This window comes from Perna viridis, chromosome 12, assembly GCF_037379345.1.
Source record: "Perna viridis isolate PV_CMFRI_1.1 ecotype Kerala chromosome 12, ASM3737934v1, whole genome shotgun sequence".
NCBI lineage: Eukaryota > Metazoa > Mollusca > Bivalvia > Mytilida > Mytilidae > Perna > Perna viridis.
In genome coordinates this window covers 4,293,436-4,321,285 of record NC_142456.1, presented here as the reverse complement: position 1 = coordinate 4,321,285, position 27,850 = coordinate 4,293,436, and the positions used below count along the sequence as shown (strand labels likewise).

The window sequence follows — 27,850 nt, the reverse complement described above, 5'->3', positions numbered from 1 at the left end:
GTGTCCCAAACTCTAAATCAGAAATATCAGAATTGAAGGTGCATAGTGAATAATGTGCAGTCATATTATGACTAAAATGTGATGCTCAACTGATTTTACACTATTTTAAGTTTGGTTATGACGCAAAATAAAATATTCTGATAAATATCCATCGAATTAACGTTCCCGGAAAATATAAATTAAGTATAGATCGGTCTTCGGGTTCAGAGGATTTCAACAGATGTTATTCCGGTAAAAAGTAAAAACTCTATAGAGAAAAAAAAAACATCAAAACATTATATTCAATGTTTTATTGACATGTGTACTGAAGAATATAAGATTTATCACTAAAGATACAAAAGAAAGGTAATGTAAATACACCACTTGTAAATTATGACAATCCTGGGGTCTGTTTAAAATACCACATGTAATACCTAAGAATATGTGCAATATATTAACCATTTGAATACAGAATTGTACATCTATTATATTCTACTTCCTTTAGAATAATGAAAACTGACGAACTTTAAAAGATTGTATAAGAAGTTATTTTTTTGTACTTACGCAATCACGTTACCAAAAATGTGACAGTTATTTATAGTTTTTACAATATTTCTGTTTTCTACTCGAATTGAAAGTATCTAGGATAATGACCGAAGAATCAAACAGTAAGTAAATGTGTATTCTGGATACGTGTATCTATATACATATCTCATTATACATGTCAGGATGTACGAATATTGTACACAAAATAAAATTCGTGGGATATCAATTCATGGTTCTATCAAACCACATACATGTATGTAAATACCTAACGAATTGTAAAGATTCAAATAATGAATAACTTGATTGATACGACAAACGCGATGACTTTTCATTCCTTATTGTCTGCTTTTCGTTCATCTGTGGAAACATCCCTTCAGCACTTGCGTATAGAGTTTTCAAAGCACAACTCATATGTTATGCCAGAACTTTGTATTTTTGCAAGGTATCTAAGACTTTACATAACTTTGTAGCATTTTATAGTTTTTGAATTGTGTCACTGAATTCAAATTGATAAACTAACAATGTTACAACATATAAAAAGGTACAAAACCTCTTTTCTAGTGCGACGCCACACATACACACGAAGAAGACATTTAAGAGTCTTTAAGATGTGAATTAAAAAGAAGTCAGGGATAACGCAAAAGAAAAATGGTGTATATCTTTTATGCAAAATGACATGAAATGATCGGCCTTCCAAAGAATAAGAAACACGGAACGGATTCAACGATAGCTACCGTGTGGCAGCTTATTGTGGCGGGTGTATAATTTAGCGATTTTGAAGTAAAATGGTATCAAAAAAAGTTTTGCGTTTCTGATTTTAGTGGATGATAAGAGATGCACTGAGTACTTGGGCCCAGAGTAAGTATATTTTTTTCTGAATTTGTTTTGACATTTTTAGACGCAAAAATGCGCCAAAATTGATAACCGGCGAATGTTACCTGCTAAACGGTTTAATAAGCATTTATGGTCACTTAAATATGCAAATTGCTAAAAATACCATGCGCAATTGGATACTTTAATGCAGAGGATTACTCTCAGGAGGGCTACAAATCTGTCCTCAAGACAGGCAAGGCAATACATGTACCAATCACCATTGCTCGACGAAGTCATAAGGGATAATACAAGGCCCTAATCAATGAGGTCATCCTGATTAAGATTTTGTCCTCGAACAGTTACACAATTTTCATAATATAAACTGTTCATGAACTCTAATGATTATAAACAATGACCAATAATAAGGTGAAGTAAAGGTCAATTCTTCGATAAATCAATCTGTAATGTATAGTAAGTTCGCAAACTATTATTGACCTTTATGTCATCGGAACCCAACAATCTGTCGCTTTAGCCATTTACATAATATCTCATGGGTTTTCGACGACAAATCTTCCTTAGGTATAAGATTGCTTAAATTTAATTCTAGAACGTTGCATACATATTCATTTGAACTACAAGAAAAATTAAAATATTCCCTTTTTCGTTCACGGGAAATATTGACTTTCTGGATTGTCAAGTGGTGGAGCAATAGACTCTGTTTAATCCTCCAAATTTCTGACTTGTTTTCCTTTTCTTTGAGCTACTGTCGCTTTCTGTTGTTATATCCCCGCTTCCAAAAAGAGGTATTTGGCGATGATGTCCGTTCATTTGTCCCCAATTACTTTGTATGTATGATTTTAGTTACTTTATGTTCTTTGTTGTGAATGTCTGTTTTCTATGTCTGGTCTTTGTCCCTGGATTACATTCTTTTGATTACCGCTATAACCTTGGTTCCCTTGATTACTCTTCCTAATCCGCAACACAACAAAGAACATAAAAACTACAATCATATATACAAATTAACAAAAGCAAATGAGCAACTCCGACTCCACTAAAACTGTGAGCTTCGGGACATGTTTTTTTTACACTGGTAGGGTAAACGTAATTCGAAGTTCCATAAACATCCAGCGATATTGTAACAGAGAAAGAGAGAATCTTTCACTGCATCCATTGTTAAACGACAAATTTGATCGAGATTTTAAAAGCCCAAGTTTCAGATAGTGGCTTTAAGTTATGATTTAACTATCGGGAGTATGGAAATATAGTTTGACATGCAGTATACGACTCTAACGATTTGTGACCTTTTCGAAGCTAGGTCTTTAGAAGTTTGCTATTTGTTCGTAACGTCCGAAACCTTTTTTGATGACATTTATATAAAATCCAAATATATCATCCGATCGATTAGTTTATTGTCATTAATGAACAAAAACTTTAACCAAGGAGCCAGATGGTCTCCTTAAAATTTTCAATAAAATTTTCTCATACAATATTCTCAAACATTAATAGAAAACTTATTATATTTGTGGAAAAAAAACACACAGAAAACAATTACTAATCCCATAGAAGGTACCAGTATCGTATTGCATATCCCTGAGCGGGTGTACGTCAAAACATGGATGCTATAAAAAGATAGTGCATTTTCTTTTTGCCTCTCTTCAAACTAATGTTTTATATGAACAATGACTTATAATTGTCCCTTTCGTCTGTTATGAAATTGTCGTTAACACAATCAACACTTAAGCTTGAAATAATGTAGACAAATCTGTATATTTCAGTGACTTTCTTTAAGGTCACACCAAGGTTAAAATTAGGATAAAGTCAATTATTATTGATAGTATGGTTGATAAACAGATCGTCATCGTAATCGAAAGCAAACGGACGTTTTTTGATTGTGGTCTGCTTATACCATCCACCTAATTACCCATAGAACATTCACTATTCTCTCAATTTACTGAAAATCTCCTTTCCCCATCAAATCAAAATTGCAGCTGTTGTCGTTTTTAATCAACGACAAGTTTATAGTTTTGTATTTTAAAACATTTGATTTTTTTTTAAATTAAATTTTAAAATATTTTGACTGAAATAAATAATCAAAATACAAAAAAGCCAAAACAAAACAAAACAAAACAAAAACAAAAACAAAAACAGAAAAAAACAAAAACAAAAAAAGAAAAAAAAAAAAAGAAAAAAAACGTACACCCAACCATTTTGAAAGAGTAATCAAGGGAACCAAGGTTATAGCGGTAATCAAAAGAATGTAATCCAGGGACAAAGACCAGACATGGAAAACAGACATACACGACAAATAACATAAAGTAACTACAATCATACATATAAAGTAACAAAAATTAATGAACAACCCGGACTCCACTAAAAACTGGGAGCATGGACCAGGTGCACCGGTAGAGTAAATCTCATTTCCCGATAGGTCCAAATTCCCTATTCCTATCCATCCTATATCATGACATGAAAACATTATTGCAAAACGGACTGTATAGCTGTTGCATTCAATAACGGTATCGTGAAACATTTCATATATCAATATAAGCATTACATGTGTCTACCACACCCTTCATAAAGGTAAGTTTTTTTGTCGGATTATCTAGTTGTGTCTAGTACATTAGTCAAAATGAGTACGTAACCATTTTTTGTACACGTTAGTTAGTTTTTGTCTACCAATACTTTTTTCGTTGAAGAAGTCAAAAGAGTAATCTATAAATGTCTAACAATGCTTTGTTTTGCAAAAAGATAAAAATCATTATGTTTAATTAGTAAACACTAAACCATATTTGAGGTTTGACGTATAAAAAGTGTTAGTATTACAGGATAGGTTTGTATTGAGTTGGGCAAAATGTTTAATGAACATTTTGAGTACTATAGTCGGCGTCACATAAATAACATACTGTTAAAATTTGAATAAAAATATTTTCTACGACTTTATTGACACCTACCGTCGTTTAAATTGTCTTAAATGACTTGCTCATTCGTTTAGCCAAACGGCTTCTCCCTAAACATTGAATCGTTAAATTCCGGTCAGATTTTAATTCTAGGTGGCAATATTTACATTGTAAAAAGTCGGCCATGTTTACAGTGATCGGGTTGCTAGGAGATGTTGTTTACGTTTAAATGGTTTGTCCAAAAACCGAAGAACCCAGAATGCAATTCGGCGTTATTTCGGATATCTCGGATTTATTTTACGCGAACAACGTATAATATCGAGAAGTTGATCAAGCAGACGATTGTCACCGGAGTTCGACGGGAACTTACGCACTTCGTTTGTAAACAAATCGTCCCGTAAAAACCAACATGGCGGATATAAGTATGGGATTTTCCCGTAAGGATTTGTTACGCATGATTTAAGCTAATAAGCGACTTGTTTTTGAGAAGCTGTTTGGCTAAACGAATGAGCAAGTCATTTAAGACAATTTAAACGAAGGTTGGTGTCAATAAAGTCGTAGAAAATATTTTTATTCAAATTTTAACAGTATGTTATTTATGTGACGCCGAGTATAGTAGGAGTCTTCATATAATGTCAAAGACAATGTTTTTGAACCGCTATAACCTTATTTCCCTTGATTACTCTTTCAAAATTCAACGATGTTTAGCGTTTTAAACGCAATATAGACGTATGTAAACTAAAGAAGGTATCGTTTGTTTTATTGTTTTTATAACGTGTATCAACTCAACCATTTGTAACTCAGTTTCTGCATTGTACAGGTTTGATACTAAAAGTGTTTGGACAGGAATTTATTCAGAAATAATAAATTTGGCGCGATTATGAAGTCATTAAGTGTTTATGTGATTGATGTGTATTTCAACTGTATCTGGTCATTTTAGGAATTATTTCAGCCATCAGTGCAGCAACGTAATAAACTATAGGCTGAGGAAATGGTGAAAAACAATTTAAAAAAATTGTTAAAAGTTATTTGATAGAACAAAACTTACTTTTTTGGTAAGCTGACACGTATTTGTTTAAATTCGATATAAATCATCGATTCATATGTTATATTGACTCCCGATTTTCTCATTTTGATATATCCATGGCTGCCATTTGCTATATTTACTTTTAACCCAATAAAATGAATGCTTAATACTACAAGAAGTCCTTGACCATGAAATAAACAAAGCACAATTAACAGACTTCAAATTTACCAATGACTAAATATAAACTGATGAGATAAAGAGTATATTTAAAATGTAGGTGGAAAATCGATTTCATTGGAGATAAAATTAAATGAATGTTGTCAATTTAAAATTTAAACCTGACAACTCTCTCAAGTTGGGGGAGACGGTAGAAAGGTGTAATTCCCTAATTATAGGGTTTTGTGATTTCTACGCGTTTGACTTAAACACATATGCATGAACAGAGAACAAGAACTATACATGTAAGACTCACGTTTACATGTTGTTATTTATTTGTATATTATATTTGGACTAGTCTTTAATCAAGAAGTGAGTATACATTGATCTTAAAATTTGATAAAGTGCTGCGAGACTAACGACTAATTTTTCATAAAGTATATATCATTAACATATACAATACCTTACTTATATAGTGAAGTTTAACATAGCTGTTGTAAACGAAAGATCGCCTTTATTACATTATAACCTAAGGAAAGATTTTGGAAGACATATTTAACTTAAATTGTAAAATTTATGCATAGTATCCTGTATTGAACAATTTTCATTGGATGTTTTATATACTTAATTTAATAAATGGGAATTTTATAATATCAATGTAATTATCATTGCTATATATACATGTGATTCTTACGATTAGTTATCCAAGTGTCCTAAGTGATTTAAAGAAGTGAAGTGTTGAAATGTGGGTTTCTTTTGTGTGGTAAATAAATGTAGTTCAAGATAAAATAAAATCACACGGAAATATATAAGTGTTAAGAATATTTTTATCTCTTAGTTAGAAGAATCCATGACATTATAGAAAAGTATTTTACTTTCAGGTTGATATCGAAGGGGTAAATTTTAACTTTATTAACATTTTATTATCAAATATTTCACTGGCCTTTTTCTTTTTGTTAAATATTTGTGATAATATCATTTTTGCATCCAAATATACATTTTTAATATGCATTATACGTGTTCGTTTAAACCTAATACCGTTTACCCTATATCGCATACCATATATCACACCTCTAGACCTATATCGTATACCCTATATCACACCCTAGACCTATATCGCATACCCTATATCACACCTCTAGACCCATATCCAATACCCTATATCACACCTCTAGACCTATATCGCATACCCTATATTTCACAACTCTAGACCTATATCGCATACCTTATATCACACCCCTAAACCTACATCGCATACCATACATCATACTCTAGACCTATATCGCACACCCTATATCCACCCCTTCAGGGACTTTATACTTGAAGTATAGGTTAAATATATGATATAATGAACATGACATATAAAAATTTGTATCACATATGGTATCAGCCCTCGACCTACATCACTCTGCGGATCGGTGGCTCTTGGGTGATATAAGAGTCTCGGGTTGAAACAGCATGCGATATAGATTTTGACATGTAATATTTAGTGTGTTCCATGTATGCATAAGTGTTGTTAAAGTTTCTTTTAATTGTCCATATATAATCCTTCATAAAGATGTTTGACATGTGACAAAATTGTCTAAGGTTGCAGAAAATCTTTCGGGAAATCATATTAAAAAATAGATATTTGTCATTTTATTAGTATCTTTACACAAAAATATGTTTTCTTTTCATACTGAAGTAACACTCTGTAGATCACAATATCTATGCATTTGAATTCCACTAGTAAACAAACCAATGCAATTCACCAGTGAAATTCAAATGCATGGATATTTTGATTTACAAAGCGTTACTTCCGTATTTAAAGAAAACATATTTTTGTGTTCAGATACTAATAAAACTGACGATTGTCTATCTATTTTTTAATATGATTTCCCAAAAGAATTTCTGCAACCTTAGACAATTTTGTAACATGTCAAACATCTTTATGAAGGATCATTGGTGTTGATCTAAACGAAATTTATTCTATCCAATTTTGACGTTTTTGACACCTCCGTGTATTTCGAAAATAAATAATGGTTTCTTATTATTAAAAGAAATTGGAAAAGTAACAAAGTAACATATATAATCAAAGATGCTAATCAAATAGAAAAAAAAATGTTTATAAAATATTGTGCTCCAATATTAACAAATACAGCGCTAAAATACCCAATTGACAATTTTAAGATGCGTTCAATTGAAAAAAAAATAACATAAAATGAATTGAGCCAAATTCAAGACAAATGAAACTAGTTAATAGTACAGTAACGTAAATCTCAACACTATTGAGCCTGTTATAAAACGTAGTTAACAGGTATAACGGATGCATAACGGTTGATATAGTCAAACATAGTATGATAAACTATTATAATACCTATAGTAATAAACATGCAATGTTACTGTAATAATTTAAAACAAATTTAAACAAAGCAGAGTTATGGAGCTAAAAACCAGTTCCGTTAAATAAAAAAAAAATGTTGTAGTACTCCCATAATGAACACCAGAAAATGTAAAAGAATAATTATGATACAACTTTATTCTTTAATAATTTTGCAGTCATTAAATATGGATTTACGCAAGCACTTGATACAAACTGGATTCTACACTACTTGGAGACCATGTGCCGGAAACTTCAAGAACGTCAAAAACTGTTCATATCTGGAATGTAACAAAGCCTCAATAACGATGCATCTTGATGACGCATTGGATTGTTTTGAAGCTGGGCGGATAAAATCGAGACCATTCACGGACTTTTCCATTCTTGAACCGTGGGACATAGAAGCAGTCAATCTACGAGCTGAAGTAGTGTCTGAAATTTGTAATAGCGAAAAGAATTCCAGTAGACAGAACTTTGATCCAATAAATGACACAAATGAACTAAACACATTCAAGGATGACAAGGATTCTGTATTAGGCAATATAAAATTCGAAATCGATATTGGGCAAGTTGTTAAACTCGATAAAGTTCCGAATGTGAATATGTACATTGTCGAAGTCGTTGATATGAATAAATACTCTACTATCCGGGTACTTTTGACATTGAATTCATTTCACCAATTTCCAAAGACAAATATTTTGAGTCCAGAATCTCCAATTTACACGGAAGGTAATCGATACTACTGTATGAACAGCCTCGAAAATTTTGAAGGTAGAACAGTGAAATGCTTCGTTGAAATTTTATTCCATTCTGATATTCTTGATCAGTACAAACTATGGGAACATTCAGCCTTATCAACACTCTGTCATGAAGGCAAAAAACGATTTCGCTGCCAAAGAGTTTTAGACAGAAAGGCTCAATATTGCATGTATAATTCAAAAGAGGACAGCATTGCAGGCCTTATAGCATGGATGCTCATTCGGAACCGATTCGATATCTTCGGTAAACTTAACAATACAATAAAATCACGCCTTAAGGCTGTGCACAGAAAATTCAATATAAGTGACAGTTCAAAATGCAGGAAGAATTCATCATCTGACTCAAGTTCGGACACAAGTATCAGTGATATTGATAGTGGGTCAAAGTTCAGTGATTCGGCCAGTCAATCAGCAGATGAAACATACACAGACACTAAATTGAACGCCATATGTGATTACGTTGCACAGGCTTTCTACTCTTCAAACAGTTCCGTTGACCTTGAATCTATCCAGTGTGCAATCGAAAAGTGCGACTTAAATGTTGGAATACCAACAAAAGCTGAAATTAAAGCCTGTCTCGTTTTGATTCTTAAATGTGTCAATGAAGCAACGCTTTTGCACGAGGAAAGCAAAAGACGCACTATTCTTTTGAATATATTGCCATGTGAAAAATTTCTTAGAACCAGATATAAAGCAATCACACCTTGCTCCAATGTGTGGTGTCCCCATGAATACTGTTCGGATGTCTCTAAGATTGGATTAAGCTATTTAATCCATACAATAAATCGGTGGGAAACGGAAGATCTCGAAACATAATTGTTATGAGGCTGATAATGTGAACAATAAAATTGTAATATAAAATGAAATGAACATGAAACATCACAAAAATAAACTTTTACACCTGGTCTATGCTTCCAGTTTGTGTAAAGTGTGGTCGGCGTTGCTCATTCAATTTTATTGCTTTGTAAGTATCATCATGTTTATGTCATGTTCATTGTTGTTGTGTGTGTATGCTTTCCCTGTCTTGTGTTGGTCCCTGGATAACATAGAATGTTGGTTATGATTACTTTTTAAGATATAAACTGTTTTGGCAATGATGAAATTCTATAGAGTAATCTAAAAGCAAGAAATTTAAAACCTGGCGTCGGTTTCACAAAAAGTCGTAAGTGTGAAATTGATCGTAAATCATGACGTCACAATGCTATTTTAATTTATGACGTCATTACTTACGATCAACTTTACACTTACGACTTTTTGTGAAATCGAGACCTGACGAGTAAGTACATGTACGCAAAAAAAAACAAAAACAAAAACAAAAAAACAAAACAAAACAAAAAAAACCAAAACAAAACACACACACACACCCACACAAACAAAAATAACGCTTTTGGTTAGGCAAACTTTACACAAGTATGTACACAAAGTACCAGATACTTAGATAAATAACAATCGAAAAGAAAAACTTAAAGACAAATTTAAAATAGCTTTAAGAATAATCCCGATACATTTTTTTATTAGTAAGAATTTTTGCTCTCTTTACTTTGTATGTATGATTTTAGTTAATTTATGTTCTTTGTTTTGTATGTCTGTTTTCCATGTCTGATCTTTGTCCCTGGATTACATTGTTTTGAATAGCGTTATAACATGGTTTCCTTGAGTACCCTTTCTAATTGATAAGAAAATGATGTAGATAAGAATTTAGCCGTTGGACCTGCATTATTTTGATATTTAATTAGTAGTTCTAAAACAACAAGATGTAACAAGAGTGGAAAGATTATTTCCAAAGACCTGATGAAAAATGTAATTCCACATAGTAACAAAATCATGATATCGTCATCACTTTGTTCAAGTAATTGAACAGCCTCCGTTACATTGGGCATAAATTATCAACAATATGGAGAAATAAATACTATTTCCAAGTCAAGTAAATAAAAGCATTCCAATATCAGATGTTTCCATATGTCATATGATATTTAACATATGATAGTCATATCATTATCACATGATTCTCATATGTTAATTTTGGTTGGAAAACATGGCAATCATATGTTTGTGAAAAAGATATGATTATCATATGATAATCATGCGATTATCATATGTAAACCGATTATCATATGGTGCTCGATTTATATCATAATAATATGATGCAAACCATATGATTCTCATGTGTGGCACATTTGCCTGTGTACTAGTGTTTAGTTTTAAGTATGGTATAATAGTTCGTTTTAAATTTTTGTCACTACTTGTTCCCCAAATATTTTAAGTGTGTATTTTGGATTCCATTTGGTCCTGTGGCCTTCTTGTACTTGATGATGCTTAATGAGTCATGTGTTTTATCTATTGTGATATCGCCTTTCTTATCCAAGAATGGGGCATTGGCCGTTAGTGTCATAATACTGTTGCATGTTTGAATCTACGCCTTCACTGTGCATGTTTTCATTATTAGGCTCAATTATATCACAAATATATTTATCTCATAGTTGACATGCTATAATCAGTTGATGTCTTTGTACTAACATAGGAAAGTTTTGTTGTAAATGAATTCGTTTTTTAGTCCATCGCAATGTTCGATTAAATGTCTATTTTGGCTGCTGCTTTGATCTTTTCAAAGTTTTCTACTCTCCATAGTGTTTTTCTGCTTTCCTTTTACGTTTTTGAACTATCTGTTTTGTCTTTATAGTCAATGTAAGATATGCTCTTTTTATCTTTATGTCTTTTTTCTTCTATCCATACCTGTATTGTTTTTTCCTATTTCAAGTAAGTATTGGAGACTAGGGTATATTTATATACCTGTCGATATGATTTAATTTACACAGACATGTAATGCAATTGACAAGATATTGGCAAACCTATCTACTTCAGGTGTTACGTCCGCTAAATTTATATCAGAACTGAAAGTGATCTGTTAAATCATAGGAACAGTTTGACTTCAATTCAACATTCAAAACACTATTGTTCACAAATTCTGGCAAACATAAAGGTAGATATAATCATATCTTAAAGTGCAGCCTGATATACGTATAATATACATGACATAATGATCTGTAGCATTGATTTAACAATCATTCTATAAATTTCTAACATTATAAACAAACACCAACCAGCCTTCATAGGATAATGAAGAACTTTCAGTTATAGATATCTCAAATATAATAAGAAAATAATGCATATCCATATATCATACTACGTAAATATGAGGTTTGTAAAAGCTGATAGTTTCATAAAGTTAGATTTAAATTTCAAATTGACACCGAAATGAAAATAGAACATTTTGGTAATAATATGAAAATATTCTGATAAAAAACAATCTTAGGTTCCACTATCTTTCGAAAGTGTAAATATTAGGCAAATATATTCTCATTGTTATACAGGGACTTTCTCTGAGTAAAGTTTTTTTTTTAATAACTAGTAATCTCCTGTACACTGACACATATGATGATAACGAGATCGAAGTAAAGAAGATCAATATATCAATTACACATATCTTCACCACAAATTAATCAGACACAAAAATATATAACAATTCGAGTTATTTCCGTTTGTATATAAACATACATATATACAAAATCAAATATTCCCGTATTAAGTCTTTTTGAACTGAAATAAGATATTGAAAACATATAATTGCATCGAAACAAAGTAAACTTTGACAAATTTAATCTTAGATTATTAGGTCTAAAAACAGAAAATAAATAAAATAGTTTTCGATTGACTGGCACTTCACTAAATTAAAATGACCCCCTGGCACTATTTAGAATAAGGCCCTAAAAAGTTGGGTCCAAGTGAGGTCCCCTCAGGTTTATAGTTAGAAAACGTCCGATGGACTGGCACTTCACTAAATTGAACAATACTCCTTCTTTTGCCGACGTTGAATGGTGCGTACGGGTCTCTTTTCATAACGCTATACTCCATGACTCCCTGGCAATATTTCAAATAAAGCCATTAAAATTACGACCAAGTGAGACCCCCCTGTTTTCATAGTTGGAAACCTTTCGATTGACTGGCACGTCACTGAATTGAACACTTGACCCCTACTTTTTTTGACGTAGAATGGTATCTACGGGCTCTTCTATAACGCTGTACACCATAACACCTTGGTACTATTTCAAATAAGGCCCTTAAAATTGGGTCCAAGTGAGGTCCTCCCCGGTTTTATTATTAATCACTCAATTCAATCGACTGGCACTTCACTCAAATTTCATTCAAATAAGCTATTTCTAAAGTCGGCAAGTTCATTACAACAATACAACATTAGCTCGTAGGAGCTTTTATAACAGACATAAGGTACATAAATATCTATATAGTATACACATACATGTAATATACAAAGCAATACGACAGTTAAAATAAAACATACACATACAGCACAGAAACATAAATAGCAATTTTTAAAAAAGCAAATCAAGCAAATGAACTAAAACAAAACAGGCATAAAACAAAACAAAATTTAATAAAATCAACATGAATATGGTTTCGGGGTCGCTGCTCCAGGTATGAATTAACAAACGCTACAAGCAACCACAAGAACATTTTCCCCTAGCTCCCTCTTTGAAATCATGGCTTCGAACTGATTGAAGTTCGAGAACTGCCTGAAGTTTCTGGGCAGAGAATTCTACAGGGCTGGAGTAGCGTACCTGAATGATTGTTTCCCATACCTTATTGTTTTAACATGTGGTATCTGTAATAAGTTGCTGTATCTGAAATTGTTCGAATGATTTTGTTTACATATTAAATCAGATAATATAGGTGGAGTCTGTTCATATAGTATTTTAAAAGTTTCTAATGCCATTGTTTTGATGCGTCTTACATGTAAAGTAGGCAACTGTGCCTTTGCTGAAAGATCTTTATAAGAGTAGTTAAAATCAAAAGAGACATAACGTAAAGCTCTTTGTTGTATTTTTTCCTATTTTCTTTGTATTAGTCAATGCACAAAAGTGCCAAGAAAGAGGGCACAAATTAAATTTTGACAATATAAATGTGTGAAAAATAGTTAATCTACTTAGTTTACATAGGTTTCTGCAATTCGTTTTTAAAATTTTAAGTTGTGTACAGGTTTCTTGCAGATAGATTTAATATGGTTGCCAAATTTAACATAAAATCAATATCTACACCTAAAGGTTTTACAGTATCTTCACAAGATGTATCAATATCACCAATATTAAAAGTTGGTGCTCTATCTTCAGTCGTTCTACCTGCAGCTATCGCTTGGAACTTTTCTGGGTTTGCTTGCATGCAATTAAAATGGAACCAGTCTATTAAAATTTCGCTCTCTGATGCTAAAGTGTTTACAACTTCATTATAGTTATAAAAAGCATAATATAATGTGTTGCCATCTGCGTGATTATACAAATTCCCTGTAATAAAGTAAAAATATCATTGATATAAACATAATAATATAAACGTCCCAATATTGAGCCTTTGGGTACGCCTTATCAATATCTGTCCAATAGCTCACAATACCACATATTTTATTTGCTGTTTTCTACTAGAAAGGTATGACAAAATTACAGGCTTCCCAAGACAGGTCATAGGAAGACAGTTTACAAATCAATATATCTTGGGGGATATGGGGTCAAATGGTTTGGTAGGTCCATAAGAATGGCAACCAAATATTTAATTTGTTCCAAAGAAAGTTGTCAGTCTCCGAAAAGTATAAGTAGAGTTATTTGACAGCCATATACTTTCCTGAATGCACAGAGAAATATATCAAAATTATTTTCGAAAAATTCTGAAACAATTTTAGAAGGAATGGGGAGAATGCTGGCAGGCCTACCATTGTCTGTCAAGAAAGGATAGCTCTTCTTGTAGATCGGGGTAACCTGTATCTCCTTTAACCTGTCTTGACAGGAACAAGATTCAATTGAAAAATAAAAATTGAAATATATAACTTGACCCCTACTTTTTCCGATACTTTTTTACGGTGTATCCACCTGCACCATGAAAACTTATTTGTTAAACGTGTCATAGTTTTCCTTTCCTCTTTTGTCTTCCCCAGACATGACTTTTTATGAGGAACTCTGCGGGTAATTCTAGAAAAGCAGAGGACGCTTACCCTACCGGTGCACCTGGTCCATGCTCCCAGTTTTTAGTGGAGTCCGAGTTGCTCATTTGCTTTTGTTACTTTGTATGTATGATTTAGTTACTTTATGTTATTTATATGTATGTCTGTTTTCCATGTCTGGTCTTTGTCCCTGGATTACATTCTTTTGATTACCGCTATAACCTTGGTCCCTTGATTACTCTTTCATTTTTATCTGTGAAGCCATGGTTAGTGACCTTTTTCGACATTTATTGCTGTATTACATGTAAATGTTATTTCTTTCAAAAGTTATCTCCTCTGACACTACGCGACCAATTGAAACCAAACTTGGTATGAATATTTCTTGGGGTTTCCTGCATAGAACTGGTGTGAGCATTTTAGATCCGTTAGAGAACATGGCCGCTGTTACTAAAAATAGAACACAGGGATCAGACAGTAGTTTTTCACATATACAAATGTATCTCCAAATCCATGAGGTTTAGCCAAAGTCTTCCAATTGCTGAAATGATACTTATTATAAAGCCATCAAAAGTCTTCAGGGATCGAAATTGTCTGGCGACTCCTTGAAAGGTGAAAAATGATGTACTTTTTAATTGTACAGTTTTCAACCAATATCTTGAAAACTATAATAGATAGCAAGAAACTTTCAATTGTTGAACTGATCCTTATGATAAGTCCTATCAAAGTCTTCTGGAGTCAAAATTGTTGGGCAATTCCTTGTTAATTTATTTACCTTGAAAGACAACCTTTATCCAGGTGAACGGTTCAGTTCCAGGGAGCCTCTTGTTTTATTTTTTCAATACTTTTGCTTCTTTCAAGATCATTTATCATATAGCTTTTGTATGTTGGTTCTAAAAGTTGGTGTTATTTGTCAATTCATCATGCATAAAGTTAAAAAAAATGTTATATTTTTAATCTTATTTCAGAAGGTAAATATTATTGTGTTTCCAGAAGATGGAATTTTTGGAATTGCGTTTTCCAGGAAAGGCCTCGAATCCTATTTAGAATATATACCCGACCCTGAAGAAAATTGGAATCCTAGTAAATCACCTGAAAATATAATAACACTGAAATCCAACAGGATTTAAGTTGCATGGCCATAAAATCGTCCCTTTTTGTTGTTGCTAACATGGGAGACTATCAGCCTTGTGATTCAAAAAAGGATAAAAATTGTCCCAAGGACGGACATTACCAGTTCTATACAAATGTTGTATACAACTCAAGTGGTTATATCGTTGCTAAGTACCACACAATAAATTTATTTTTCGAAAAACAATTTGACTACCCGCCTGTACCTAAGGCTGTTACATTTGACACGGATTTCGGTAGGTTTGCTGTCTTTACATGCTTTGATATTCTTTTCAAAAACCCTGCAATAGATTCTCTGAAACCGGGTGTTGGCAATGTGGTTTTCCCGACGGCTTAGATGGATGCCTTACCACTTCTAGCAGCAATTCAATATCATTCTGCATTTGCAGCCGGGGCAAAGGTGAACTTATTGGCAGCGAATATAAATCTCCCATTATTTAGGTTTCATGGAAGTGGAAAATATTCACCAACGGGTTTTTCTGCGTTCCGTTACAATGAAACACGCGGAGGAAAGCTTTTGATAGCTGATCTTCCAGTCGTAAAAGCTAATAATTTCAACAAGGAAAAGCCGGTGGTCAGTACGGATGACTCACTCATCGCCGGTACAAAATCTGAACATTTTTTCAATTCTACCTGTTTCATGATTTATTCGAGTTTGTTCCGGTCATTGTTCAGACTCCAGAAGTTTAAAGGTGTGTCAGAAGGATCTCTGTTGTTATCTCGATTATGAGCGCGTTATGTCAAATAATTCTGAGTTTTACGCCTTTGGTGCTTTTGATGGGCTACACACATATGAAGGCACATACTACTTACAAATATGCACACTCTTAAAATGCCATTCGACCAAAAGAGAAAGTTGTGGTAGTCCATCCAAAGATGCGATGACTGTGTTTACTAAGGTTAAAGTTCAAGGAATATTCGGAACACCGTACATATCACCTGAAATATGTCTTACCAATAAAAGCACTCTCCAACTTTCCCCAGGTTTAGAATGGACGTATGATAACGGTGTATTAAATGCAGAAAAAGGGTTCAAGCTCCCTCTTCTCTCGGCTGGAATGTTTGCGCGGGATTACAGCAGAGATTTGTGAACTTTTCCGGTCGTTTGTCTCCGGCAATGCCAAATGTAATAACAGCAATTTCCATTGTTTATTTATCATTTTGATATTTCCTTGGTTAAAAATTTGATTTCTATGAATTTTTTAAAACTTGTATTGAATTTACTTAAGTGACAGGCATCTTGTTTAATTTGTATGTAGGTACATGCATAATCATGCTAAAGAACTTATTCTCACTGTATTACTGATATTGTACTCTTTTACTCGGGCATGTAATTTAATAAACTTTGTACTTGAAAAGGTTCATGTGTAGTTGCATTTTCAATGAATATTAATTTGTAAACAATTTTACGCAAAAATGGATTTATACAGAACAGAACAGGATCTGAAGGCAAAACACTATTATAAATCAGAAGGAATTACCTTTTCAAGTATTTTACTTATAATAATTCAGATACAACAATTGCATGATATTGGAATACGTTATGCGTAGTCATTTTCAGAAGCTAAAAAAGAATGAATCGACCCAAACTTACTTCCAAAGTGCTATAGACACATTAAATGACCGGCTCCAAAACAAATGTTTATCGTCAACTCAGTAGGGGTATAAGTGGCACTTTTATTAAAAATATATGTAAAAGAATGGGAAATCAACGTTGGTTTTACATTTTTAAGACATTTCCCTCCCATAATCCAGAATTTCATACCAATGCAGTGCAAGGGAGTTTTTAAAGAGGTTGAGACAATTGACTAACACTAATTTTGCCAAATGATGTTGCCGCAGGTTAAAAACAGATCCTAATTGTTAAAATGTTTACCTTTACCCTGTCCACTGAATAGTGTTTACTTGCTGTTGTTATGACACTGTGTGTGCAAAAAATTGAAAATGAGACAATAATTAGCTCATTTGCCCAATTTTACCCTGATGCCACAAGCAATTATTAGTTGTACATTGAAAATCCCATAGAAACCCATTTTTGGACTAAAATGCAAAAAAATGAGAAAAGAAATAGGTTTTTTTTTGCCACATTTCATGTTTATTCCATGAGTTCCGAGAAATAAACCCCCAAAACATATAAAAATATCATGTTTTTCAAAAATGTAACCTCTCTAATAGGTACGAGGACACAATTAATTTCGTAGCGCATTTCAACAGACCCATCTTGACATATAAAAAAAATTCACCCGCTTTAAACTCATTCAAACTTCACCAATATGGAAACATGTGTAAAAGCAGATTTCTATAAGAGTGCCAGAAAAATTCACCATCATTTGTTTTTATTTTAGCAACTTTGCTTCGGAGACCCCGTAGACATGAAAAGTGACCACTGCCAAATGTCCTAAATTTTGACCTTCTTTCATAGGACCAAATCACAACCTCCACATAAAATAACAGAATGAAAAAAATCCCTTGTAACTTTGATCCTTGCCCTACATTTCTGCAGTTGATATTAAGCAATGAAGTTTATGACAGGCAAAGAAAAAAAATCAGGAAAAAACACACTAAAAAAAGGAACTATATTCGTATTCAACGAAAACTCAAGGGAAATTAATTGTGATCTCGTACCTTTAGCTAGCATACGGCATTCGGTTAAGTATAAAGTAATTACATGTATATTGTTATGTAATAAACAAAGTGAAAGAAATGTAGTTTCAGGGATAATATGTGGTACATGTATCTTTACATCCAATTACTGAAGATAAGATTCTTTAAACCAGCAGCCTGGGTATATAAGGGTTGCATCCCTTGCTTTTCAAAAATCTTATTGTAACTGACAGGGTTAAGATCAGAGAATATAATTTTAGAATATCATGAGCAAGAAGCAGATTTTATTGACAATCTTTGTCTCAAATGTTTCTACATGAACAATAAACAGATTGTGAAAAAAATATTTCCTATTTGATCAATATTCCTTGAGAAATTACACTTGAAAAATCTGAAGTGGACACAATTTTGTACAGATTTTGAATTTGGAGGAGTTTGGTATCAGCTGTGTTTGTTTGTAAACAAATGCACATGCAAGTTAGTGGTTACAGGCATGATTCACATACCTTGTTAGCAGTACATGCAATTTTCGCCTTATTCCATCAAATTAATACTGATATCAAAATCCATTAACACATATCCAAAGAATAGAATATGTCAGCAAATAAGTTGTTACACAAAAATCAATCTATTCTTATATACTGCAAGTGAATAGTCAATCTAAATAACAGAGTTTCATATTTAACACTTTAGCAATTTTCAATACCATCTGTGCCCCATGTATAGCTTTGACTTAGGATTTGGGTAAAGTTCTCTCACAAGATTTAAAACACAGATAGGCATAACCTCTCTCCTCACAACCACTACTGAGTCATCTACTCTATCTCTATTACGAAGACGACTTTTTTTCTGAGATACTGCTCATGACTCCAGGCTCTTCATTCTGCATCATTCTCTAAAATAGTTTGTATTTGGTTTTCCTAATAGCACTATTTCTAATGTTAGCCATTTGCCCTTCACCTAGCCAAATTTGTCTGTTTATATTTACACATGGAGTACTAGTCCGAATTTCGTCTGACCCAGCAACCCTCCTCTTTTTTATTTGGATATTGATATGTTGGGACATATTAATATCCAAATAAAAAAGAGGAAGGTTGCAGGGTCAGAGGAAATTCGGACTAATGGAGTACAAAAACATTCCAAACACATGTCCCAATCTACTTCATGCTGAATGTCTTCCTGATGGTTTGGCCCACTTTCAAAAGTTTGCAGGTCAACTTGTTGTTCTTCAGACTCATTTCTGTTGGTGTTGTCAGCTGGTTCTTCGATACAGCAATTTGTCATCTGATTAACTTCATTTAAATCCCAATTATTGTGATCGAAAAAATCTTGTATAGCTAATATTTTTTCTTCAGCAACAGCCAAAGAAAGCACGCATGCATTCTGCGGATTTTCCATTTTCACTGGCTTTTACAAAGTTTATGTGTCATCATTTACTGAAGTGGGTCAGAATCAACTTTATGGGCATTTTGGGGTTATTCTGTGGGTAAAAGTGTCTGTAAAATTTATTATGAATTACTTGTTGACCAAAGATTACCACATGTCAATGCTAGAAATTTATTTATCATTGTTCGTAAAACTTTATTTTCTCGGCAGATTATTGTTTTATTCTTAGGCGATTTAATTAAAACCTATCATTCCCTCTAATGAAACAAAAATGCATGACCTTTGACAACGAGGTTATAGAAGGATAGATATTTTATTCATTATCCCAATTCTCAAAACATTGCAACAATCAATCAGATGGAAGGATATACCTGTCAAAAATAAAATGTTTCAAAAAGTTATGATGATCCTGACAAAATACATCAATTAATATAAATAAAATGCATTACTATAATTTCCTTGATGACCCCACGTTTTAGTGGGAAATTTGTAATTGTCACAGTTTGGAAGGAAATTTTGAATAAATGAAAATAAATGTATCATCATGAAATTTTGAATAAATGAAAATAAATGTATCATCATGGAAGCACTACCTCTTCAGAATATTAATATAAATAATGGAAATGATCAACGACCAGAAAAAAGGAAATATACAAAAGATAATTTTGAAAGTGTCAAGAAGAGAAATATTGCCAGAAAAGATAAAGCAAAACCACTTGATGGAAAATTTAATTTTACATGTGAATCAATTGATGAAAAAGACCAATGACATCAAGTGTGCCATGGGTGGTGGAAATCCATGCTTTTGGAAGTATTTTCTTTTTATACGAGAAATAAACTAACACAAAAGTTGGACCCTGAGAACCAAAATGATGAGGAGGATGTTCCATTTTTAGACTGTTCGTTTACAGCTTGTGATATTGATGCATCCCAACAACAGCTTTTTATAACTGGTCAAAAGTCTATAGAAAAAAACCTCATTCAGAGAATAACAAATCACGGGAAAATCTGCAAGAACAATTTATTTGTCAAATCAACTGATATGAAAGGACATGTTGGAGTTTGTAAACTTAGATGTGAAGACAAACAACATGATTTATTTTGGTCTTCTTCATCCTACCTTGGTGACAACTTTCTTTGTAACCTTCGGATGACTCATGGATTTTATGTCTCTGGTATTTTACCAAACCAGTATTCAAGATTCTGTCAGGCTTCAAATATTGGATGTATTGGCGAAATTACCCTAAATGGAATATTTCAAAAATATTCACCAGTGGTAGAAGGTTTGGTAAATGAGTCATGTAAAACAGCACTTCTCGAGGAAATTGCTTCCAATGAAGAACTTCAAGACGGCATTGACATTGTTACTGATGATAGGCATGGAACTAGGAAGAACTCCATGTTTACTGATGTTGTATGTCTTGGTTCTAGAACTTACAAAGTGTTACATGTCGAAACTATTTCTAAAGTTGATTGTCCAAGTGCACAGAAAAACGAACTGATTGGAACAGAAAGAATATACGTGTATTTTAACAATTTACATGATGAGTTTGAAGTAAAAATCTGTGTTCATTGTCATGACAGAAATACAAGTGTGAACAAATTCATAAGGAGCAATGGAATGGATACTAAATCTAAATACTTGGCGTGCAACAAAAAAAAACATTGCAAAGGAAATTAAATCAATTTGCACATGGCCAAAGTACAAAGAGGGGCAAACTTGGCATCCCGAGTTAGCAGATAAAAGTGCCAGTATCAAGACTCACATTTACTGGGCAATGACAAATTGTAATCCTACAAAGCTTAAATTAAGTATACTGAATATTGTAGAATATTATAAAAATAATCATGAACACTGCAGTGAATTATCAAGATGTAAAACAGAACTGAAGTATGAGCCATCAAAAGTTGTCATTTCTGATCCAAAGGCAGAAATGTCACTTGGAACAGCGTTAATGAACACTCAAGTGTATAAATCACCTGTCGATTATATTCACTGCATGGACAGTTATTATGTTGAAAGCTTCAACAATGCTATATTGCAGTATCATGACAAAAGGATAAAGTTTTCACAGCAAGTTTATGTAATACTGACTAATCTAGCTATCTTAGATTAGAATGAACACGTGAATGGTGAAGCAACATCAACCAAAACTATGCAAGATGCTAAAAATCCAAGGCGATAAGTAGATATAAAAGTACTAAAAAGAAAGGCATATAACATATGGTCAGAAATATGGTGTAAACTAGTTAAAGTATATCTAGATTATTAAAACTGGAAAGGCATAATTCATTTTTCAATTGAAAAGGTGATTAAGAACTATTTCTTTATGTAGCAAACAATAATTAACTCTAAAAGTCGTCTGCATATATTTACATAGACAGCTACACATGCATTTGTTTTTATTTTACACACAGCTGTTTGTTTAAGTTCCGCCCATATGTCCTTATCTAATAAAACTTAATTGCGCATGTTCTCAGATCAGGCTGATCGGATGTTGCTAGTATAACAAGTCCTTACGGGTCAAAGTCCGAAGATATTCTAATGCGTATTTGGTAGCATTTTTGCTTACAGTGTTGATACTGTGGTTCAGGAAACAATGATTCGAGTTTTAGTGCTTACTTCGTCAATCTGTGCTTTAATATACTCCGAGGAATCAACGTTCCGAGCTGCAGTGTATGAGCATGCTGTAATTATGCCACCTCAGAGGAAATTATGGGTCAAACGCTCGAAGGCACTAGAAACTATAATGAAAAATATGGATGTTTACAAACAACAGGCCATAGAAGCCGGGCGCCAGGTAAGGGAATTTTTTTTGTTTGTTTGTTGGGGTTTAACGCCCGAGCAGCAATATAACCATTTGATTCTGAGGGGTTGGGGCTTACAGTTTTTGGAAATAAATATTTTGGCCATGGATTTGTTAAAAATAGCTATTGTTGCCTACACCTCCTAGAACATAAATACATTTTCTGACCCTTGTCCAGATACACCCGCAGAAAACAATTCAATGAAATTGAAATGGAAATTTATGAAAGAAATCTTGCTCCGATGTTGTTGAAAAAAATTCTGTTTCAACAATAAATATTCTGACCACCGAAATTTGTTGGTGAAATTTTCGTGTGAATCTGTTTAGCTATGTTGGAGTTTTTGCCTTTTGACAGTGATTTTTTCCATTTTAATGTTATTACTTTCAAAAATATTCTCACGAGAACCTACTGGACAGAATTCAATGAAAGTTGATATGATTGTTCCTAAGGTATGAACGTTAGGAATTTTTAGGAAAAAAACATGACTGCTTAAAAAATTGGAATGACTTTGTGACTTATCAAGAGTCTGTTTTGTTTTACCTTATTATTACATGTATAAGCCTGGCCGCGGTTGTTTAGTTCAGCCGTTTGTGTTACCGTACAAAAAGAAATATTTCAACATATGGTGAAAAAACCTTTAAAATGTTGATAACATCCCTATAACATTTTTCACTTTTAGCTCACCTGGCCAGTGGTCATTTGAGCTTTTTCCATCACTTGGCGTCCGTCGTCGTCGTCTTTAACAATTTTTTTCCAAACTCTTCTCCTCTGACGCTATTTGACCCAATGGAACCAAACTTGGTATGAATGTTTCTTGAGATATCCTGCATAGAACTGATGTGGGGATTTTTGATCCGTCGAAAAACATGGCTACCGTTACTAAAAATAGAACATGGAGGGGGGGGGCAGATATTAGTTTTTTCGCATTTATCTCAAAGCCGTTAGGTTTAGCAAACTTCTGACTAAGTTAAAATGTTCACCATGATGAGATCTATTTGTGGTCAAGTTGTCATTTTTATCTGTGAAGCCATCTTGGAGTTAGTGACCTTTTTCGACATTTTTTGCTGTTTTACATGTAAATGTTATTTCTTTCAAAAGTTATCTCCTCTGACACTACGCGACCAATTGAAACCAAACTTGGTATGAATATTTCTTGGGGTTTCCTGCATAGAACTGGTGTGAGCATTTTAGATCCGTTAGAGAACATGGACGCTGTTACGAAAAACAGAACACAGGGGTCAGACAGTGGTTTTTCACATATACAAATATATCTCAAAAACCATGAGGTTTAACCAAAGTCTTCCAATTGCTGAAATGATACTTATTATAAGGCCATCAAAAGTCTTCAGGGATCGAAATTGTCTGGCGACTCCTTGAAAGGTGAAAAATGATGTATTTCGTATTTGTACACTTTTCAGCCAATATCTTGAAAACTATAATAGATAGAAGAAACTTTCAATTGTTGAACTGATCCTTATGATAAGTCCTATCAAAGTCTTCTTGAGTCAAAATTGTCGGGCAATTCCTTGTTAATTTATTTACCTTGAAAGACAACCTTTATCCAGATGAGCGGTTCAGTTCCAGGGAGCCTCTTGTTTTGTTTCTCCAATACTTTGCTTCTTTCAAAATCATTTATCATATAGCTTTTGCATGTTGGTTCTAAAAGTTGGTGTTATTTGTCAATTCATCATGCATAAAGTTTAAAAAAATGTTATATTTTTTAATCTTATTTCAGAAGGTAAATATTATTGTGTTTCCAGAAGACGGACTTTTTGGAATGGCGTTTTCCAGGAAAGGCCTCGAATCCTATTTAGAATATATACCCGACCCTGAAGAAAATTGGAATCCTTGTAAATCACCTGAAAAATATAATAACACTGAAATCCAACAGGATTTAAGTTGCATGGCCATAAAATCGTCCCTTTTTGTTGTTGCTAACATGGGAGACTATCAGCCTTGTGATTCAAAAAAGGATAGAAATTGTCCCAAGGACGGACATTACCAGTTCAATACAAATGTTGTATACAACTCAAGTGGTTTTCTCGTTGCTAAGTACCACAAAATAAATTTATTTTTCGAAAAACAATTTGACTACCCGCCTGTACCTAAGGCTGTTACATTTGACACGGATTTCGGTAGGTTTGCTGTCTTTACATGCTTTGATATTCTTTTCAAAAACCCTGCAATAGATTCTCTGAAACCCGGTGTTGGAAATGTGGTTTTCCCGACGGCTTGGATGGATGCCTTACCACTTCTAGCAGCAGTACAATATCATTCTGCATTTGCAGCCGGGGCAAAGGTGAACTTATTGGCAGCGAATATAAATCTCCCTTTATTTAGGTTTCACGGAAGTGGAATATATTCACCAACGGGTTTTTCAGCATTCCGTTACAATGAAACACGCGGAGGAAAGCTTTTGATAGCTGATCTTCCAGTCGTAAAATCTAATAATTTGAACAAGAAAAAGCCAGTGGTCAGTTCGGATGACTCACTCATCGCTGGTACAAAATCTGAACATTTCCAATCCTACCTGTTTCATGATTTATTCGAGTTTGTTCCGGTCATCGAAGACGCTGGAAGTTTAAAGGTGTGTCAGAAGGATCTCTGTTGTTATCTCGATTATGAGCGCATTATGTCAAATAATTCTGAGTTTTACGCCTTTGGTGCTTTTGATGGGCTACACACATATGAAGGCACATACTACTTACAAATATGCACACTCTTAAAATGCCATTCGACCAAAAGAGAAAGTTGTGGTAGTCCATCGAAAGATGCGATGACAGTATTTACTAAGGTTAAAGTTCAAGGAACATTCGGAACACCGTACATATCACCTGAAATACTACTTACCAATAAAAGCACTCTCCAACTTTCCCCAGGATTAGAATGGACGTATGATAACGGTGTATTAAATGCAGAAAAAGGGTTCAAGCTCCCTCTTCTCTCGGCCGGAATGTTTGCGCGGGATTACAGCAGAGATTTGGTCAACTTTTCCGGTCGTCTGTCTCCGGCAATGCCAAATGTAATAACAGCAATTTCCATTGTTTATTTATCATTTTTATATTTCCATGGTTAAAAATGTGATTTCTATGATTTTTTTTAAAATTGTATTGAATTTACTTAAGTGACAGGCATCTTGTATAATTTGTATGTAGGTACATGCATAATCATGCTAAAGAACTTATCTTCACTGCATTACTGATTTTGTACTCGTTTACTCGGGAATGTAATTTAATAAACTTTGTACATGAAAAGGTTCATCTGTAGTTGCATTTTCAATGAATATTAATTTGTAAACAATTTTACGCAAAAATGGATTTATACAGAACAGGATCTGAAGGCAAAACACTATTATTAATCAGAAGGAATTGACTTTTCAAGTATTTTACTTATAATAATTCAGACACAACAATTGCATGATATTGAAATACGTTATGCGTACTACATCGTACGAATAAAATTTAAAAATTGCTTCCAATGTAATAACCACTTAGTTTATAGGTGATTTTTTTATTTCATATTTCAGAAAAACCATTCATTTGCGTTGAAGTCAACTGAGGTCAACTAGAGGTCGGAGATATTTGAAAAAGATAAAGAGTCAGAAATTTGAATAAATTATTTCTATGGATTTTAGACATTGGAGGTGTAAGCTGTATTTATTTTCGAAAACTATTCTAAACCTTGTACTTTAACTTCACTATTCATGAAATCCAAAATTGACACAAGTACAACACATGAAGGGACGACCATTTGATAATGGCATGAGAGCTTGGAAGATTGATTCCGGTCAAAATATTTATTTTCACCATGTTTACAGTGGAAATATATTTTTTTTCAATTTAAATCAATGTAGATGCTCTGAGGTTTTACAAATATAAAGGCTCGCGTAAGTGCAAGTTCAGAATAGAAATTGCAGTCGCGCGAGCCTTTACATTTGTAAAGCCTGACAGCATCTACAATTATCTTACACCACCGCAGGAAAATAATCCCATCGGCAAACCCTATTAAGGTTAAAATACCGTAGTTAGGTCCAATTTGTAGGTATTTCTAACATATCAAGTTTATTTCAATGTCTTTATACCATGCTGATTAATTTGGTTTATAATATGGGGACGGTGAACCCTTAAACGCTCCCGAAGAAGCATATGAATTAAAACACCTATAGAAAATCTTTTTATAAATTTTGTAATTGGTCAATGTGTAATGACAATTATACGTTATTTATTTTCTTTTTGAATTCTGCTTTTGTCATGGTCTGAAATATATATTGGCCGAAATGTCCAGATTTGGTTAGGAACTGTGGGTTGTCATGGTCCGAAACGTCTTTGGATCGAATTGTCCGGCATTGATTACGTAGTTTTCGTAAACCTTCTGGTACCATGTTTTGACCATCCCTATATTAGAAAAGCTCAGATCTAATTTGTATTTATTCATCAAAGCTAGTTTATCTTCCCTAGACTGGTGTGGTCCTCAATCGCATTTTACAAGTATAGGAAAATGAAGTTACCATTATACTGTTTTAAGCTCCCGACTTTACATGCAGAAACCGAATGTTGGTGCTTTTTCTGCCCATAAGAGTATGCAGGGCCGTTGGTGAAATAGCCATTTACGCATTGTAAACAGCGATACAATTAAACCAGACGTACCAAGTTGCCTTTTTTTAGATGCATAATAAGTAATCATTTGATGTTTAGCTAGAAAAAAAAACCATTGCCTATAATTGAAATATTAATGCTCAGTACCAGTTGGAAAAGCTGTCTTCAGATATTTCATGCAGGCCCTGACGGAGCCAAATATTTGCAAAAAAGGGGCAGTGGTTCCGATAAAGAAAGAGGTTTCAGGCTATTTTATTACTTTGGCCATGTGCATGTTGTGATAAGAGAGCTGTACATGTAGGTGTTCTAGGGCATGGCTAATGTTTCCTGTATCAGACACGATTTTTGTAATTATAAAAAAATTGCGTTTATATTGCTGTACATGTCTCTGGAACTAGGTGCTCAAAAACTAAGTGCTTTTACATGACACATAGTTGTCTTTGTAATAACTGGTAGGACTTGAGCTATCAATCTTGTCAATTGATAAAATGCAGCCAGTTGAGAGGGTCATGCATCTTAGGATACGATTTATTTCAATGATTTTGGTTTAAGTTTGAATTTAACGGACTGTTTCGACCTGAAAATTTAAAAACTATGAAAGGCAATCTACGAGACTGTAATTCAATTATGCAGTATGTCGGAGAGTTTTGCGTTAATTTGTCTAAATTTTCCAAGTAAACCGATATCGAACCTAAATATTGCGAAAACTGGAGCAACGTTACGATACATCATGAATTTAGGTGTGTTTGTGTGTGTAAAGTCGTTTGTAATCAGAATGGCGAATTTAAAAATA

The 27,850-nt window shown here is 33.4% G+C and overlaps 2 protein-coding genes and 1 pseudogene across 8 annotated transcripts; all 3 read left to right on the top strand.

The window, feature by feature from the left end:
* The first annotated feature begins 497 nt into the window (after window positions 1–497).
* On the top strand, window positions 498–10,256 carry LOC148600923 (uncharacterized). Of its 6 annotated transcripts, none has more exons than XM_088556402.1 (3): window positions 498–647; window positions 1,087–1,383; window positions 7,957–10,256. In XM_088556402.1, exon 3 carries the CDS (start codon window positions 7,966–7,968, stop codon window positions 9,349–9,351), a length of 1,386 nt encoding a protein of 461 aa, XP_088412528.1. In that variant the 5' UTR covers window positions 498–647; window positions 1,087–1,383; window positions 7,957–7,965; the 3' UTR covers window positions 9,352–10,256. The 6 variants fall into 6 exon arrangements, with proteins under 6 accessions (XP_088412528.1, XP_088412531.1, XP_088412525.1 ...); XM_088556399.1 differs by lacking the exons at window positions 498–647; window positions 1,087–1,383 and adding exons at window positions 5,480–5,723; window positions 6,300–6,314; XM_088556404.1 differs by lacking the exons at window positions 498–647; window positions 1,087–1,383 and adding exons at window positions 5,480–5,790; window positions 6,300–6,314.
* Window positions 10,257–14,101: 3,845 nt separating this feature from the next.
* LOC148600922 (pantetheinase pseudogene) lies at window positions 14,102–16,987 on the top strand (annotated as a pseudogene).
* A 5,142-nt stretch (window positions 16,988–22,129) lies between these two features.
* Window positions 22,130–26,691, top strand: LOC148600921 (pantetheinase-like). Of its 2 annotated transcripts, XM_088555270.1 has the most exons (3): window positions 22,130–22,455; window positions 24,198–25,484; window positions 25,989–26,691. In XM_088555270.1, the coding sequence occupies exons 1-3, from the start codon at window positions 22,255–22,257 to the stop codon at window positions 26,028–26,030; spliced, it is 1,530 nt and encodes a 509-aa protein (XP_088411396.1). In that variant the 5' UTR covers window positions 22,130–22,254; the 3' UTR covers window positions 26,031–26,691. The 2 variants fall into 2 exon arrangements, with proteins under 2 accessions (XP_088411396.1, XP_088411395.1); XM_088555269.1 differs by lacking the exon at window positions 25,989–26,691 and having other exon boundaries at window positions 24,198–25,722.
* The last annotated feature ends 1,159 nt before the right edge of the window (window positions 26,692–27,850 follow it).

Coding starts and splice junctions, on each gene's coding strand:
- LOC148600923 (XM_088556399.1), top strand. CDS start 5,694: ATGCATGAACAGAGAACAAGAACTATACAT.
- LOC148600921 (XM_088555269.1), top strand. CDS start 22,255: ATGATTCGAGTTTTAGTGCTTACTTCGTCAATCTGTGCTTTAATATAC. Junction 22,456..24,197: donor CCATAGAAGCCGGGCGCCAG/GTAAGGGAATTT, acceptor ATCTTATTTCAG/AAGGTAAATATTATTGTGTT.